The following is a 16362-nucleotide window of genomic DNA, read 5'->3' on the forward strand; positions in this document are numbered from 1 at the left end:
TCGGTGGTCGGCCAATCAAAAACACAAAAGGACAAACAACCATTCACGCTCACTCATTTTCAGACATCCGTGGTCTGCAATTTTTTTATCACTGGTGAAGAGCGCCATCCCCAGTCCTGGGGCTTCTTGGCAGCTAACCACCTTTCGCTGTGTCATGAGCCTAATCATTCTCAAAAGAAATAGGTTAATGTTGTTTGGTTGACATCAACTGTTTGATGCTAATGCAATTAATATTCTAATAGTCATTAATATGAACCACGCTAAAGCATATTCCACCTGTTGATGGGCAAAACAATGAATTGCCATCCGTGCACTGATCACAAGTCATGATGTTTATTGCATCTCAGCGAAATTATGCCTATCCTAAATTAATTATTTTATCTAAACTTGCCAGCTACAATTTACCTAATAATTTGGATCAATGCCATTTCTGCATTGTCTTCATGTTTGATATCATTAATAATTTGGATGATTCCTAATCCTTAAGTCTAAATCGCAAATCCCTCTCTTTTTGCTAAGATAGCTAAATTGCACTTGTTGAATTGCTGTTCTGCTCCAAGCACTATGCTTATTTAATATAAGAGCCATTTTTTGTAGCTCACTCTTACCACAATTAAAATTTAGAGAAACTAACCTTCTACTTAGCAATTTCTTAATCATTTCCTAATGATAAATTTCAGTGTTTATTAGAGGACCCATAATTTGTCACTAATATGTTATATTGTCAATTTTCTGTCTCTAACTGTCTTCTTTTCTTTCTATTACTCTCTCTGCTCATGTCTCTTCATCACTGCTCCTCCTTGCTCATCGTGTGGAATGTGAGATGTAACCTGAGATTTCTTGCATTCCAGTCCCCCAATCCCCCCCCTCGTGCTCTTGGCCCCTGCGAGTGGGACCTGGCACGAAGAGTGGGCTGAGCAAAGGGGGGCACTGTTTCTGAACAGGCCTAATATATATATATATCTTCCTGGGTTAGTGGAACATGGGCTGGGAAAGAAAGGCAGTTTTAACTTCAGTTGGCTCGCCGCCATTTTTTCTCTTTGTCTGTGGGCTCGGCCATTTTTCCTCTCACATGTGGTCTGCTTTTCAACCCCCCCCCCACCATCCTGTACCAATGCACCCTCTCTTAAATACTTATTTTTATCCGTCTAAGTATTCTTTTTCGCCGATTAAACTCCTATTTTTCGCGGCAATCATACTTATATCGTTTATGAACGCGTCATAGCGTACTTATATATATCTATATATCTATTCATATGAAGATTACTTGCATGCGTTTATAGTTTTATTCTATTTCTTTTTTTTTTCTTTATATCGAGCTCTTTCATTATCTTGGCACTGTATGACAATATATTTCTTCTATATTTTTAACACAACCCTCGAAGTCCCTTCGCGGGGAGGCGCTACCTCCCATTTTGTCTGCTTTCCAGGCAGATTGGCCGACACACAGCCTTTTATCGTGCTGTATACTATTAAAACATAATTCCGACACACAGAAAAATGTCTTTCCGACACACAGAAAGAAGAATCTCCGACACACAGAGAAGAGTATACGCAACTTTTCTTTTTAAGCATCTCCCATCCTCGAAGGGAAACGGGGACTTGGTGGGTTAGATTCTACAAATTAATTTTAAAAAGTGCCTTACCATTTTTTGGTGCCTCCTCTGTACGAAAGGATAATTCGTAATCTGTTCCCGGGCCAGCAGGCCAGATCGCCCTCTCTCAAGGCCGGAGTAGCCGACGTCAAGCCATCCATCCTTCTGTCGATCTGCCGTGGCCGGAAAGCAGAGAAGAATCTCGGGTTTCAGGCACCAAAATGTCAAAGCTGGTTTGCCTCGACAATGATTTTCATACAGAGGAAGCAGCAAACACGTGGTAGTTTTTAGCTCCCGGCCGAATGGAGGTTATCTGCACAGGAGGCCCCATCTCGATGGCTCTCAAAATGGTCGCCGCTCGGTCCGCTTCCTTTGTTCTTGGCTAGCCCCCTTGGCTAGCCCCCACCCTTCCTAAGAAGGGGTCAGCGCTCGACAGAGCCAAGCGACCACCTCGAGGCCTCCCATCCAGATACGCCGTTCACTCGGTCGGGGAAGGTATTTAATAGAAGTTAGGCGGAGACAAACTTTAGGCGGGGACACAAAAGGGGTGGGTTATATACAAAGTGATGACAGGCCTTGACCTGTAGGTGTCAGTAAAAATTCTATTCTAGTGACTAAATTCATAAAAGTGCAGAAAGGTGCAAGATTAAATATAAGAATACAGTTCATATTTCACAGGGGCTCTCAAGGACCAAACTTGGCCACCCCTGCTGTAGTTAATTCTAAAAAAATTATCACGATTCATCTTTTAGTACAATAAGACAAATAAACACTTTTCCTGCTACTTTTATCCGTGATAATATTTATATACTATGTATACACTTATATATTAAGTGTATACATAATATAAAAGGCTTGTCAGATTCCTTTTCCATCCATTGTATTATCTTTTTATGAGTTATTCTGAAAAATTATGTCACTTGGAAGCTGACTATACATTCTCTCTTCATATTTTACTTCTACTAATATAATATTGACGGTCTTGAAGTCTTTAATGGCCCAATTTAATAAAATTGGGGTGTAAAACACTGAAAACAGTTCTCCTGCATATAGTGTGTTTCTAGCCCTGTTGTTTGTTATGCCTCGTCTTAGAGGGAACCGTTTAAATATTAACCATTACGTATGTCATAGGATGAGCTCATCCTTCGTTGAGGAAAGAGGAGAGTGCTGCAGTCACTTAGAACTATTTCCTCTGCGCTCAAGGCTCTTTTATCCAAGTACTCACATCCTCCCCACAATCAGACTTCAAGAGGCCCTTTTCTTGACTTTGGCACCATTCCCATGAAATGGGTGGTGTTAGGCAGTGGAAAAAAAGCCCAAAATGAGAAGAATTTAGCCTTAATTGTATTGCGGATTGCTGGGAACGGTAAATTAGTTGGTTGCTCCCATTGCAAAAAAAGTCACTACATACTCTTTCTAAGATACAGGTGTCAAACTGATTCCAGAAAGGGCCAAAAGGGTGCAGGGTTTCCTCACTACTGAAGCAGCGCAGGCAGTTAGGCAAATAAGGAGTTCTGCTGGAAGAAGCAGCACCTGAATGCAATTAACTGATTGGAGTTGTAAGAGATTGGTGAAAAGGTGTCGTCTTGGTGGGTTGGAACGAAAACCTGCCCCCACTCCGACCTTTCTGGAATGAGTTTGACACCTACTGTTTTTACTCGCATATAAGCCGACAGCGCGTATAAGCCACACCCTGAAAGTTGCCTTGAAATTTTTTAATTTTAAAAATTCTCGCATATAAGCCGCCCCCTGATTCCCAATTTTCACCTCCATATTCATGGTTTTAATAGGGAGTACAAATGTGTTACTTTGAAGGGAAATTCGTAAGAAAAATCATCACAAGTAGTATTTCTGAGATACTGTATGAATCAAAAGCACATTATTAGGGTCAATATCATAAGGAAGTTAATATGCCTGTTTTTGTAAATGCAAAATATCAAATTACAGTGGTGCCTCGTGATACAAGCTTAATGCATTCCAGGACTGAGCTCGTATGTCGATTTACTCGTAACTCAAATGAACGTTTCCCATAGAAATGAAGTAAAAACTATTTAATTCGTTCCAAACGTCTGAAAAAAACACCAAAAACAGGATATTGGATTGGAAAAACATTTTTATTTGTTCTAATTCGCCATCTATTAAAAAAGTAACAAATAACTAGTGGTTTAATAGTACTAAAATGTGTTTAATAGTACTAAAATTAGACATATTTTGTGGAGGGGAGAGGGACAGAGAGAGCGTGACCGAGAAAGACTTTTTGCACGGCAACGCGCTCGTAACATAACATAATTTTTTTTAAATGAACTTGGATTACGATGCAGACACACTCAAAAATAAGTTTAATCTAACCTTACACTAAACTTAATTCTAATTTTGTTTGACATTTTTACACCTTTCTTGTCTCTATTTGCCCCACCTCTACCCTGACTTTCAGATGCAACCTATTGAGGGTTGTTTGCTTTTGTCTTCCTTCAAAATATTCCAAAAATGATGCACACAAATGTCCTCACAATAGGATAACGCACGACCACTTGCCCACGACAAGTAGTCTTGAATTAGCGATCGCTCCGCTAACGGGAGCTAAGAGGCTAAGGGGGGAAAAAACACTGAAAAAATGCAACGGTCTGCTCAGTGCTCGCAGAGATATTACAAAGAGGTAGTTGCGACCAGAGATATTACACAAGGAGTTGCGTGGGAGAGAGCCAGTGCCCCTGATGTTCTTATGAGCAGCCAACGAGAAGTAATATATACTGCTCGTCAGTGGTGTGCCGTCAGGGCCTTCAAGGCCTTCTCTGCTGGCCTAAGAAATATCTGAATCATATATTATATTTTGTCCATGAATACTTATTAAATTGTCTGTTAGCTTCCTTTCATTGCTTTCCCCCTGGTTGCACTGCTTCCAGATGTTTGTTTTCATATTGAAGCATTTAACCAATCACATTTCAGCCATTATTTGTTCCCAGGGTCAGAAATCTGCCTCAAGGCCTTCACAATCAGTTCTGCAGGCTCTGCTGCATTAAACAAGCGTCGATAATACTTGCTTTAACCAATCAGATTTCGAGTTGGCAACACCACAATGCCTTCTCGGAGGCGTAGGGATACGCCATTGACTTCTCGCAAGCGTAGGGATACGTCATCGCTTTCACCAACTAAGCAAGTTAGCATTAGCTTTGATGGCGATAGAAAAGAAGGAAGAAAGAAAGGAGGTTGGATATTGTGTACAGTTAAAAAGGATTTTTGGTGAATAAAATATGGCTATATTCCTAAAAAATATTTCAATTGTATGAAATTCCCGGGGACTGTCGTCCTCCGGGCCCGGTTCTGATATCTGAAAAGCTCCAGTGTTTGTATTTAATCAATAAATGCTGCTAGGAAGGGGATTTTACCCCATTTTAGTGCAATTTTTGCCAGTTCGCCATGGACGTCCATCGCTGTCTTTTCCCGGGAAAATCACCGCCCTGGCCCGGTTGTAATGTCTGAAAAGCTCCAGTATTTGTATTTAATCACTAAATTCTGCTAGGAAGTGGATTTTACCCCATTTTTGTGCATTGATTTATTGATTATTTTTTATGTGTCGCAGCTGTAGCTGCAGTAGAGGTTTTATAGCCATAAAATAGTTTTTGCTGAAGGCGTCACTAGGAAATGCACGGACCGCCACTGTGACATGGTAAGCGCTATGGTCAGAGCACGTACCTACGGTAAGATGGCAGGGCCCCGAGCGAGCAATAGCAGACACAAGTAAGGGTACTCACCTCTGGCCAGTCTGACCACGTTTAACTACAGTAAGATGGCCGTGCCCCAAGCAAGCAGTTTTTTTTCACGTTTTATGCAAGATACGTACGTTTTTTTTCTTGAATTGTATTCATAGACGTCAAAATTAATTTTGTTTAGCATTTTATCTGTTTATCTTTTCTCTATTTTGAAATAAATGAAAATCTCGGTCAAACCCATGACGTCACATGGCGACGCAAGGGCGCCATCTTGAAGTGACGTCATCGTGTCGCTGCGCCGTCAATTTGCAGGTTTTGATGCATGTCATGTTTTTATACGCATATAAGCTGTACCCTCCATTCAGTCGTCATTTTTTTTGTCCGACAAAAGCGGCTTATATGCGAGTAAGTACAGTATGCTTTAAGAGGAGAGGAAGGAAGATAGTAAGAATAACGTTGAAGAGTGAGCGAGAGAAACGGCAATAGGGGGAGGGAAAGCTCACAGTCATCCGACAAGAGAGAGACAGATGCTCTGGCAACATCAGTACAATTAGAACTGGGAATTAGCCGCAACATTCTCTACATTGACAGTGCATTCTCGTTTCTTCGTCTTACTTATGTGCAAGAGGCTGACAGGAACATTTACTGCATTTGATGTGTTTGTTTTTAGAGCTTTTACATTGATTGATTAATTTGATGACAAGCATCCACACTGGGCTTGGTTTAGTATACAAGGAGTGATGAGTTTGTGTGCCAAATGATTGGCATACTGTAATTATGTACGGAAAATACTGTACGTCTAAGCCTTCCCGACCTCATCCAGGTGATCTACACTGCTCTATGGGACACTTTTTATCGACTGAGCAGTGTACAACTGTTGTTGGGTAACTTGTTGTCCTCTGCTCCCGAACGTTTGCAAATGATAAACCTAAAACCAGACACAAGAAGAAAATGTTTTCATGTTCCCGACTTTGTACCATAACAAAGACTAAATTAAATGGTGGCCAGCCAACTCTAATCAATTCCACAATAATCTATTCCCCTGAAGGGAGGTCTATAGTAAGTGTTTGATAATTGTGGTTTGGCCCCCGCCCCCCTTGGGAGCCGGCCCCCTGCTTGCAGAGGACACTGTCTCTCATGCCGTCTGGTTGCCGGTTTGCATTGCACTTCTAACCGAGGATGATTTGATTACATCACCTGTCATCTTCATTGTGCCGCTGTTACCGGATTAATGGTTTCTCACTCCTGAAGCATTTTCCAATGTCAACCAACAGGGGCCTCTGTCCGACTACTACAGCAGCCTGTCGGAGACTGGCTGGAGCTGGTGGGGTTGCCTCAGTATGAAAGCAAGCTGCTTCTCAATGGTTTTGATGACCTTCACTACATGGTGAGTGCCTGATCTTTTATATCCATCTGGCTCAAAGTTTTGTTTAAATTTTACATGTGGTTGAGTCTATACCTTGTCAACCTAGAGATATTCCTATTAACTTTTTTAAAGGCCACCTATCTTGTGGGCAGGTTGGGGGTAATTTCCTGAAATCGATAGATTGAACTTTGCATAGCCACAGTCCATTGTCCTATTGTTTGTAAAATAAACGAAAAAAGTGCAAAAAATGTTGTAATCCCTTTTTGCTATTGGGCAAAAAACTGCAGTTCATACCGAGGGAGTTGACTGGCGTCTTCACGTTCTATCACTTTGGCAGATAGAGATTTAGTTGTTTGTTTCCAAGAAATTCAATCATTTTATCGGAAAATTGTTAATCGATTTTGTGTAGGAAATTGGAACACATTGTCCACGCAAGCGTCCGGGGTAAGTCTACAAGAAGCCGACACCAGAGGCATAGCCGTGAAAAATCAAAAAGAGTACTCCGAGCTCTTCCCGCCGGCTGGGTACATGGTTTGGTGGGAGTATTCTGTCATGACTTTGGTGGGAGTATTTTGTCATGATTTTGGTGGGAGTATTCTGTCATGATTTTGGTGGTAGTATTCTGTCATGATTTGCCTCGGGTGTGCAGCAAAGCTGAACCCCCGATGCGGGAAGCAAAAAGAAGAGGTAAGTGCTGGTACAACTTAGGATTTCTTTAATGAAAAATAGTCATCCAAAAAACTGGGACAAAGTTAACCAAATAAACACTAAAACGGGGAAGCCTCACAGTGGGGGACCTGGGTTCAAATCCAGGTCGGTCCTACTGTGTGGAGTTTGCATGTTCTCCCCGGGCCTGCGTTGGTTTTTTTCCGGGTACTCCGGTTTCCTCCCACATTCCAAAGACATGCATGGTAGGCTGATTGGACACTCTAATTTGCCCATAGGTATGAGTGTGGGCATGAATGGTTGTCTGTCTCCTCGTGCCCTGCAATCGGCTGGCCACCGGTTCAGCGTGTCCACAGGCCTCTGGCCCAAAGTCAGCTGGGATAGCACCCCCGTGACATTAGTGAGGATAAAGCGGTTCAGAAAATGAGATGAGATGATAATAACAGGAATTGCAATGATTAATAAAAGGAGCATTTAGCCGAGGTGCACGCGCATTCCCCTTTGACCCGTCTGCGTCAGAAAGCGGCCCACTTTGTAGTATATTTTGGACTTTAATAGTTAGGATAAAACGGTTCAGAAAATGAATGAATGATTGAACTTGTGCCCTATCTGCCCTATGTGTGTGTACCTTATTTACTCGCATATAAGCCGCCTGCGCGTATAAGCCGCACCCTTAAAATGGCCTTAAATTGTTAAATTTTACAATTTCTCCACCGAACTCCTGAGACCGATTCACGGAACCCCTAGGGTTCGATCGAACCCCTGACTTAAAGTATTTACATTTTTTATTTATAGATTATTTCATCTCATTTTCTGACCCGCTTTATCCTCATTAGGGTCATGGAGGTGCTGGAGCCAATCCCAGCTGTCTCCGGGCCATAGGCGGGGGACACCCTGAATCGGTGGCCAGCCGATCGCAGGGCACAAGGAGACGGACAACCATGCACACGCACACCGATACCTATGGGCAATTTAGAGTGTCCAATCAGTCTACCATGCATGTTTTTGGAATGTGGGAGGAAACCAACGCAGGCCCGCGGAGAACGTGCAAACTCCACACAGGTGGACGTGACCTGGATTCAATGTTCCGTCTAATTTTTTGTTTGTCTGGGCAGAAAGACAACCTCCCTGAGCACACTGAGTACCAGTGTGAGCAACATCATCATTGCTCGCTATGGGCACACACCAGTATCACACCTGCCATAAACAGGTGCATGTCTACTACACATAAATGATTTAGTAATAATAACATGTAATGATTAATATCCATGAATGGGCGGCCCGGCGGATGAGTGGTTCGTGCGTCGGCTCTGGGGTCCTGGGTTCAAATCCAGGTCGGTACACCCGAGTTGAATTTGCATATTCTCCCTGGGCCTGCGTGGGTTTTCTCTGAGTACTCCGTTTTCCTTCCACATCCCAAAAGATGCATTGTAGGCTGATTGGACACTCTAAAATTGCCCCTAGGTATGGGTCTGAGTGTGTATGGCTGTCCGTCTCCTTGTGCCCTGCGATCGGCTGGCCACCGATACAAGGTGTCCCCTGCCCCTGGCCCAAAGTCAGCAGGGATAGGCTCCAGCACCCCCCGCGAGTGATAAAGTGGATAAAGCGGTTCAGAAAATGAATGAAAAAATATCTATGAATAAATAATCTTCATAAATGCCATTAGAATATGCACAAATCCGACTTAAATTTTACCTTATTTTACACATCTGTCCTTCTCACTTCTCATTCTCGTTCAAATGACTTTTCTGCTGAATGTGTCACTTGAGATAGTCAAGTTTCCATTTATATGGACTATTTTTCCATGATTTTGCTTTGATTTATTTAATAAGGGATAGCCCATATTACTTAACATATTTATATTCATATTAATGAACATATATATGTAAGATTGTAGCCGAGGGCTAATTTCCATTTATAGTCCATTGCGTAGGTTGAAGACAAACGATCACAACGACATACTAGACACACACACGCACGCACAGAACCACACACACACAGCAGATTTAGACAGTCCTCACCCGATTTCACCGCTTGTTCTTCTATTTGCACAGTAAAGTAAAAAGAAATGTATTAAGAAATATTAAAATGTATTTAAAAAAAAGATAGAATGGCTGTAAAACACGAAAAACATAAGAGTGGACAGAGCTACTGCCACTGGCTGCCGCGTGAACGGCGCCATCATGGGGAAAAAAGGGATTTTATTTTGTGCGCTCCATATGATTTGCTGTGCGCAGAGAAGACGAGAGTAGTGTGCAATTGCGCACGTGCACAGCTTAGAGGGAACATTGGTGGTAACCACTAGAAATATAAAAAAATGAACCACATTATGAGGGATTTACACCATAGACACGGCTGTGAAGCTGGCATGACGAGAGAACGTCAACACGCTGTTCGAGAGCCACTAAGAACCCTCCGCCCCCAACTGATGAGGACCATGTCGAAATGATCCCATCGGGGACTGAAGAAGTAGAGGCAGCGGACAACGACGAGACTGAGAATGAAGAACATGGTCTTCTTTTTAGAGATCTGCAGGGGATCTTCAATATGTTTGCAACAACGGGTTCAGGAGATTGATGACAAAATTGTCAGAGCCATTGAATTTTGCAATCGTCCTGACAGTGTTATGTCCTTGTACAACAGCATATTTGTACAAGGAAAAGAAATGGCAGTCGCCATCTTCCTTGTGCGCCAAAAACCTCTCGCAGAAAAAAGCTCCTCCCGTTGCCCCTACGACGCCTCCTGAAGATTCTATCGATGATCCAATGCCTATCAAATCTGACGAAGAGAACTTGGATTAAAGCTCCCAATAACCAGTTTTTTTTCATTATTATCTAAATCAAGCAAAGAGGAACTATTTTCACTGTGAGTACAGTATTTTAAGTATTTATATTTTTATTTATAGATTATATTTAGATATTAGCCGCCTCGTGGTGTAGAGGTTCAATGCGGGCAGGCGCGGGCTCAATCCCCGTATGGTCTTTTGTCTCTCAGTGTTCCCAACGGCTGACTGGCGACCAGTCTAGGGTGTAGTCTCCCTTTCGCCCGAAGTCAGCTGGGCTAGTCTCCAGCAACCCCTGCAACTCTTTCGAGGATGCGTTGTATGCAAGTTGAATGAATGAAGGAATTTAGATATTAATACATTAAAGTCTTGACATGCATATAACTGTAATATTTGATAATTACACTTCTTAATAATTGTACTTGTGTACTTGTATATTTTTATAGGCGCGAAAACATGTAGTTTGGTACTAATAATAGGGGTGATCCTACTTTGCGGTTTTTGGACTATTGCGGCCATGTCTGGTCTACATTCTATGCACTATTCGAGGGAATCCTGTATTTGCGGAGGGCGACATCGTGATGATTCACCTACAGAGAAGACCCATTTGCATAAATTTGTAAATGAAACCCAGGCATTGTCTAAATATGTTATTTAGACTATTTATACAAATATTTAATTAGATTTTCTTGCCAACATGGTTCAATTCATCACATTCTGATCTGTCTGGCATTTTGTGCTGTTGATGCTTCAACGATTCTCACAGCATTATCGCATAACAGTAATATCATCTACATCTTTTTTTGTGTGTCTTTACAGGGTACCAATGTAATGGAGGATCGTGACATGCAAGAGATTGGGATCGCAAACCCAAGCCACAGAAAGAAGATCTTGCATGCAGCACGTTCACTACCCAAGGTATAAAGCAAACATGCTAATGCTTATAGTATTATTTTTGATTCATGGGGAATTATTTGCTCGTTAAAGGTGAAAGCACTAGGCAGTGATGGCAGCAATTCCCTCTCCTCCTGGTTGGAGAACCTGGGACTGAATGAGTACCTCCATAACTTCCTGTCCAGTGGTTACCGCTCTCTGGACTGTGTCAAAAACCTCTGGGAGCTGGAGATTGTCAATGTGGGTATTAGCGAAGGACTTTAACTGCAAGTACAGTAATACCTTGAGATACGAGCTTAATGCGTTCCGAACCGAGCTCGTATGTCAATTTACTCGTATCTCAAATCAATTTTCAGATAGAAATGAACTAAATACAAATTAATCAATTCCATCCTCTGAAAAAAAACACCAAAAACAGGATATTACAATGAAAAAACATTTTATTTGTTCTAATTCATCATTTACTCACAAAGTAACAAATACCGTATTTTCTCGCATGTAAGCCACCCCCTGATTCACAATTTTCACCTCCATATTCATGGTTTTAATAGGGAGTACAAATGTGTTACTTTGAAGGGAAAATCCTAAGAAAAATCATCGCAGGTGGTATTTCTGACAATGTATAAATCAAAAGCACCCTATTAGGATAAATATCATAAGGAAGTTAACATGCTTCTCTTTGTAAATGCAAAATATCAAAATATTCGATTTTAAAAAAGAAATCAGTATCTTGATGAGAAGCTGATGCTTTTTAATGACAGAAATTACAATTTTCTTACCAGAAGTTTAAAATGTTGTGGCGGCCAAATTTTTTTGGTGGTTCATATCACTGCAATAGTTGTCACTTTCAAACAAAAAAGAAAAAGAAAAGCAAGAAAGAAGAGCAGAATTTAGTTTTATTTCATAATCACAAATGTACAATCATTTCCTTGATGTGTTCTGAAAGGGTGTTGTTGACTGCACGTAGACAAATTCAAAAAGGAAGTAACGTAAGCACAACCAGGAAGTGTGTCACTAGCGGCATAGTGTTCACCAAGTCTCTGGGTGCAATAGTAGCATGGGATACACATTAAGCAGGTATCAAGGCTGATAGTTTAACGATTGACCGCAAGACCTTTGATCAGCCTTAACAACTATTGGGATGTGCTGACATGGTAAACGCTACGAACACATATATCAAGCCTACTCGCGTATGGCCAGTCAGACCATGTTTAACTACGGTAAGATGGTGACGCCCTGAGCGAGCATTGACAGGCACAAGTGAGTTTTTTTTCTTGAATTTCATTCATAGACGTCAAAATAAATTTTGTTTAGCGTTTTATCTGCTCATCTTTTCTCTATTTTGAAATAAATGACCGTATCGGCTGCATTGTCTTGCGTTATGACGTTTCGTCTTTGTCATCTTTTGTGCATGTCACCTTTTTATGAGCCCCTAAGCCGTACCATCGATTCAGTCATAATTCTTTTGAGCGACAAATATGGCTTGTATGGGAGTAAATACGGTACCTATCTAGACATTATGATCTTAAATACTAAAATGTGACATTATTCAGTACAGACAGACAGTAGTGCGGAGTGCAGGGAGGAGGCAGAGAGAAAAGGACAGAGGAAATTGACGGCAACGCGCTCGTGACATAACATAAACTTTTAAATTAATTTAAATGGACTTAGATTACTATACACACACACACACTTAAAAATAAGTTTTGATCTTACCCTACACTAAATTTAAACCGTCTTGTATGATAACTGAAGATGTTAATGTATTCCACTTCCTGGTTTCTCCATGCCTTAGAACCGATTGTTCATTTTATAAAATTATCGAACCAGCCACAACCCGCTTTGAAGGGTTTCACTGGTGTCCTTTTCAGATGCTTGCCTTGCTTTCAAGTCCATGTAGATTCTGCTGGCCTAATCGCAGATTATCGCCTCGGTCATGCTATCTCCAGTAAAAAATGCAACCTGTACGGCCCGGTGCTCATAGATATCTTTACGCGAGGGAGATGCGACGAGAAAGACAGAGCGATGCTGTTCTCATAAGCAGCCTCTCGCATACTCGGCCACCCGGACGTCCGCATCGGGAACCATCGGTCGGGTATGCTCGTATCTCAAATTTGTCTCGTATCTCAAGGCAAAAATTTGCTCGTAATTTTCCTCGTATCTCAGATTTCTCATATGTTGGGACACTTGTATGTTAAGTTATTACTGTAGTGCCAGTATGAATTTAGGGAAATTGACCTCTTCATTTCTGGTATTTATCTTTGTTGCTTTCTCAAATTCAGGTCCTGAAAATCACCCTGCTTGGCCACAGGAAACGGATTATTGCATCATTAGTAGAGAGGTTTTATGAAGAGCCTCCCATCAAGCCACCTCGGTTGTCTCAGATTAGGGTAAATGCACTTGCTGTGGAATGTTATACCATGCCTGGCTTGTTTGTTTGACATAGATGAAACGTTATTAGTGAGGTTGACTATCAACCAACGTTTATCTTCGTGGTTCTCAAACTGTGGTATGCAAACGATGTATTGAATTAAATGTCCAGAGGACCATATATTTTTAATCCATTAAAGTACATTTTGTTATGTAAAGTTAAATTATTTAAACTTAAAAGATTAACATTACATGTTTTAGAACTGATTTCTTTCAAAGAAATTAGGAAGAGTTTTACATATAAAACCATTAAACTCAATTAACGTTTAATGGGTCATTAACGGTGCTAGACGTCCAGTCCACTTTGACTGGGAGGGATTGCAGCGATCATTCCATGCTCGCCTCCCCCCTGACAAAATGGGTTTTGTTCCTGACGGTACTACTTCGGCTAATTATTCTATCTGGTTATCTACAGTGCCAAGACCTCCCTCCAACCCATTCATCATTGTCACGCTGTCAGTTTGAGTCCCCCACAACCCAAAGCATGGATCCTCTGCTTCCAGCTGTGGAACCAGTGAGAAAGAAAGTCCCAGATAACAACTATGACTTTACTCAAAGACATCGAGAAGAGCGGCGCAAATCACGCGTGCGTTTGTCATCATATTCCCGCTCCGCTCCTTGCAGCCGTGAGAGCCATTGGCTATTAGTCTTACTGTATTTCTCCAGGAGCGTAATGAGGAACGACCTTGGGAATCACGACTGATTCTTCGGCCACCTAGTTTGGCAGCTCCGTATGCCCCGGTCCAAAACTGGCAGCACCAGCCAGAGAAGCTCATCTTTGAGTCCTGTTCTTATGAAGCCAGCGTAAGTTATTGTCACACAAAGTAGCTTTTTTGGAGTGAACACATCCAACCACATTCATTTATTTATTTATTTATACAGTATCTGGGTTCTATGCTGATTAAAGAGCTACGCGGCACGGAGTCTACCCAGGATGCCTGTGCCAAAATGAGAGTCAGTAGCCTTTATGCAAAAAACATCATGTTCTATGGCTCAGCTTCATTTATTTATTTTTTTGCTATTTCTTTCAGAGGTCAACAGAACAAATGAAAAAAGTCCCGACCATTGTCCTCTCTATCACCTATAAGGGTGTGAAGTTCATTGATGCTGCCAACAAGGTCAGTTATTTTAATTAGTGTAGTTAGTCTGCATTGTTTGTTTTTTGTGCTTAAAACTAAGGATCATTGGCTTTTGGTGGATGTGGCCTTCATTGGCTCGTTGATTAATATGCGCAGCACAAATATTCAAAGACCTTAATAAAGTACAACTCTTAACTCACTAAAGTAAAACTAGGGGTTGTGAAGTGGCTATGCACAGATCCTTTGTGCTTTTTTTCTACTGACACCTACTGCTGTGTGGTTGCAGGTATTTAAAATGTATTCTGTAAATTAACACTGGATATAAATTCCCACAAAGTAAAGCTGAACCTTTACAGTTAAAGGAACATATCGTTTTTAACAAATCTTTGTGGTAGTGTATAGAGCAAAAACAGTGTCAAATTTCCGATATTTACTTAATTATAATGTTTATTAGACTACATTCCCACCTTTTTTACCCCAACCACAAAAATACAGTTTTTTTTCTTTAATTATGAATGAAATATGCACAAGTTTGTTACTATGTCCTCTATGCCAGCGGTCCCCAACCAGCGGTCCCCAACCACCGGTCCGCGAGCTACCTCGTTCCGGTCCGTCAGAGTAAAAAATATTAACGTTTTCAATCTCGCCCTCCTACTTGAAATGAGAAAAGTTGTTATAATAATGATAATAAATAATTGCTATTATGCTTGGGACTTGTTTTTTTGCCGTCCTGGGTGTCGTTCGTGCACCGGCCCCACCCCCACATAATTTTGTCATAAGTTGTCTCCCTTCCCATTAGCCGGTCCGCGAGAAAATAGAAAGAGCTTCAACGGTCGCGGGGAGAAAAAGGTTGGGGACCGCTGCTCTATGCCTTTAGCTCATTCTCACAGCTATTGTGTGACAATGTTTTCTACATCCAAAATGTAATTAGATGAATACAAATAGAAACGCTGAAGACATTTTGGGATGACCTCTTTCTGGTTTTCTTGCAGAATATTATTGCAGAGCATGAGATTCGTAACATTTCTTGCGCAGCTCAGGACCCTGAAGACTTGTGCACATTTGCCTACATCACCAAAGACTTGCAGACCAGCCACCACTACTGTCATGTGTTTAGCACTATAGACGTGGTAATGGAAATCATTCTACTTGTGCACATAAATCCACCACTCCTACAGTTCCTTCACAAAAATGGATGGATATCGTATATCATGGTGTTAAACCTAAACAAGGCTTCAATCAATTTTTGTGACCAGCCATTTATAGGGCACTCATTTAACTCATTCAATATTATTGAAAGCGATAAATCCATTTTAGGCAGGATGACTAGTGTTGAATGATTCTTTTTCTAATTATCCCTGCCATACTATGAAACCCCCATTACAAAAAAAAACTTTTAAATGTTATTGCGGAAGAAAAATCAGTTGATATCTCATAAAAACTAAAATAAGTATAAAAGTGGTGGGCTGTCAGGGCCTTCAAGGCCTTCTCTGCTGGCCTAAGAAATATCTGAATCATATTATATTTTGTCCATCAATACGTACTTATTATTCCAAATGGTCTGTTAGCTTCCTTTCATTGCTTTTCCCCCTGGTTGCACTGCTTCCAGATGTGTGTTTTCATATTGAAGCATTTAACCAATCACATTTCAGCCATTATTTGTTGCCAGATCAGATCTGCCTCAAAGCCTGCACAATCAGTTCTTGCGGGCTCTGCTGCATTAAACTAGACTGTTGCTTTTAACCAATCAGATTTCGAGTTGGCAACCCCACAATGATTTTTCATAGGCGTTAGCATTTTGCTGGCTGGGACATGTCATTGCTTTCACAAACTATGATTG

The 16362-nt window shown here is 41.2% G+C and overlaps 1 protein-coding gene across 2 annotated transcripts in view; it reads left to right on the top strand.

Annotated features, from left to right (window-relative positions):
• anks1aa (ankyrin repeat and sterile alpha motif domain containing 1Aa) overlaps window positions 1-16362 on the top strand; it is a 96832-nt gene that overhangs the window by 72982 nt on the left and 7488 nt on the right. For both annotated transcript variants that reach the window (XM_077600917.1, XM_077600839.1), the window contains exons 17-25: window positions 6580-6692; window positions 10939-11037; window positions 11107-11253; window positions 13296-13403; window positions 13859-14029; window positions 14110-14247; window positions 14326-14397; window positions 14475-14561; window positions 15515-15652. In XM_077600917.1, the coding sequence (XP_077457043.1) occupies window positions 6580-6692; window positions 10939-11037; window positions 11107-11253; window positions 13296-13403; window positions 13859-14029; window positions 14110-14247; window positions 14326-14397; window positions 14475-14561; window positions 15515-15652 (1073 nt within the window). The remainder of the gene's footprint in view (window positions 1-6579; window positions 6693-10938; window positions 11038-11106; window positions 11254-13295; window positions 13404-13858; window positions 14030-14109; window positions 14248-14325; window positions 14398-14474; window positions 14562-15514; window positions 15653-16362) is intronic.

Source organism: Stigmatopora argus, chromosome 1 (genome assembly GCF_051989625.1).
Source record: "Stigmatopora argus isolate UIUO_Sarg chromosome 1, RoL_Sarg_1.0, whole genome shotgun sequence".
Classification (NCBI taxonomy): domain Eukaryota; kingdom Metazoa; phylum Chordata; class Actinopteri; order Syngnathiformes; family Syngnathidae; genus Stigmatopora; species Stigmatopora argus.